We start from the raw sequence: 1,521 nt of genomic DNA on the forward strand, positions 1-1,521 counted from the left end.
TTAGATCAGTCTGAAGACAACGCCAAAAATTGCACAAGGAACATTGCAACTTAAAGAAAGAAACACTTCAATTGTCAATAACTCGTAGTTTTCTGATTCATCTCCTATTTTTGCTGAGGACTACATCAGAACCAGCCACAGATGAGCATGCAATACTATCAGGTTGCCCAAACTTTCTAATTCTTACCTCCACTTGTGACATGTACACGTGTATTAGAATTATTTTATGCTTGAGAATTTCACTCCTTGTATCACAAGCTTTTCTTATTCTCCTACATTTATTTACAATGTCAAGAACATGAGGTGAAGTCCGTTTGACACTTATGCAGCATCTTGCAAAGGAAGTTTACTCACTTGGAGAGAGATCACAGTTTCAAATGCACCCACTAAGGCTTTGACCTTACTTTTTCTGCTTTGGACAAGCTTGTTTGCTGTTTCTTCAATGACATTATTAAACAAACGTAAATATTTCTTCCCCTGCACATCTCGATGCTTTAAAGCGACCTTGTCGGAAGAAGGATCTTCATCATTTTTGTCATCATTGACCATGCCATTTTTAAACGTTTTCCTTCTAAAATCACCCTTGCCATCTTGGTCATCTGCTAAGACTCTTCCCCTTCTAAATCTGAGTCTCCTAGGATTATTATTATCAGATTTAAGGTCCACTACCTTCCCCCTCCTGAAATTTAATTTCATAGGAGTGCTGTCTCTATCTTCAGAACCAACTGCCGTACTCTTCCTCAGAGCCTTAATACTTTTCTCTTTCACTAATTTCACTTCGCCAACTTCTGCAGTGTCATTGCTGTCAGAGATCAATTCATCTATTTCACCTTCATCATATTCAGCCTCTTCCTCTTTATGACACAATAAAGATGGCGACTTTGCAACCGACGAAGATGCAAGTGATGATGAAGATGGACGTGATTGAAAGACAGGACCATCTGTCCTGATAACATTTAAGGTTTTCTCGGGAATCTTCTCATTTCTGAAGCTTTTAATCTGAGCCTTGTGTATTCTATTTCGATCCTTTAAAGGAGACGGAACTTTTAAGCTTATGATTTTTCTTGATTTCAAGGATGGGGTTCTATGGAGGGAAATTTTGGGGGACACAGAAGCAGGCAGAGGAACCAAAGCTTTCTTTGCAGATGATATGGAAGCCAAGTTCATTCCAGTTTTAACATCATTGTTTCTTCTCCCTTTTCCATGAATGCCATGTGAAATATTAGAGGAAGATGTTACTCTTACCATTACCGCTTTCAACTTCACTGATAGAGAATGCTTGTTGAACACATTCTCTGTCTTCTTCTCACTCTCTGGGACCTTATCATCAATTGAGGAATCTTGTTTTGGTGGGACTTCAACATTTTTAGATGGCAATACAATTTCCCGCTTGATAATGCGTGGGAGATATAGTGAAGGCGTGTCCCTGGAAGATGAAGGCTTGTGCCTTTGCATATGGATTTTATTGCCAGGTGATGCATTTTTCCCTGTGGAATATATTTGGGTATCCAAGGATGGCTT

General features: G+C 39.1%; 1 protein-coding gene across 1 annotated transcript; it reads right to left on the minus strand.

Annotated features, from left to right (window-relative positions):
• On the minus strand, positions 1-1,455 carry LOC111372521. Its single transcript, XM_022994869.1, has 2 exons — positions 355-1,455; positions 1-120 (listed from the first exon to the last, which is right to left on the minus strand). The coding sequence occupies exons 1-2, from the start codon at positions 1,453-1,455 to the stop codon at positions 1-3; spliced, it is 1,221 nt and encodes a 406-aa protein (XP_022850637.1).
• Positions 1,456-1,521: the final 66 nt, after the last annotated feature.

This window comes from Olea europaea, unplaced genomic scaffold (assembly GCF_002742605.1).
Source record: "Olea europaea var. sylvestris unplaced genomic scaffold, O_europaea_v1 scaffold10051, whole genome shotgun sequence".
Lineage (NCBI taxonomy): Eukaryota > Viridiplantae > Streptophyta > Magnoliopsida > Lamiales > Oleaceae > Olea > Olea europaea.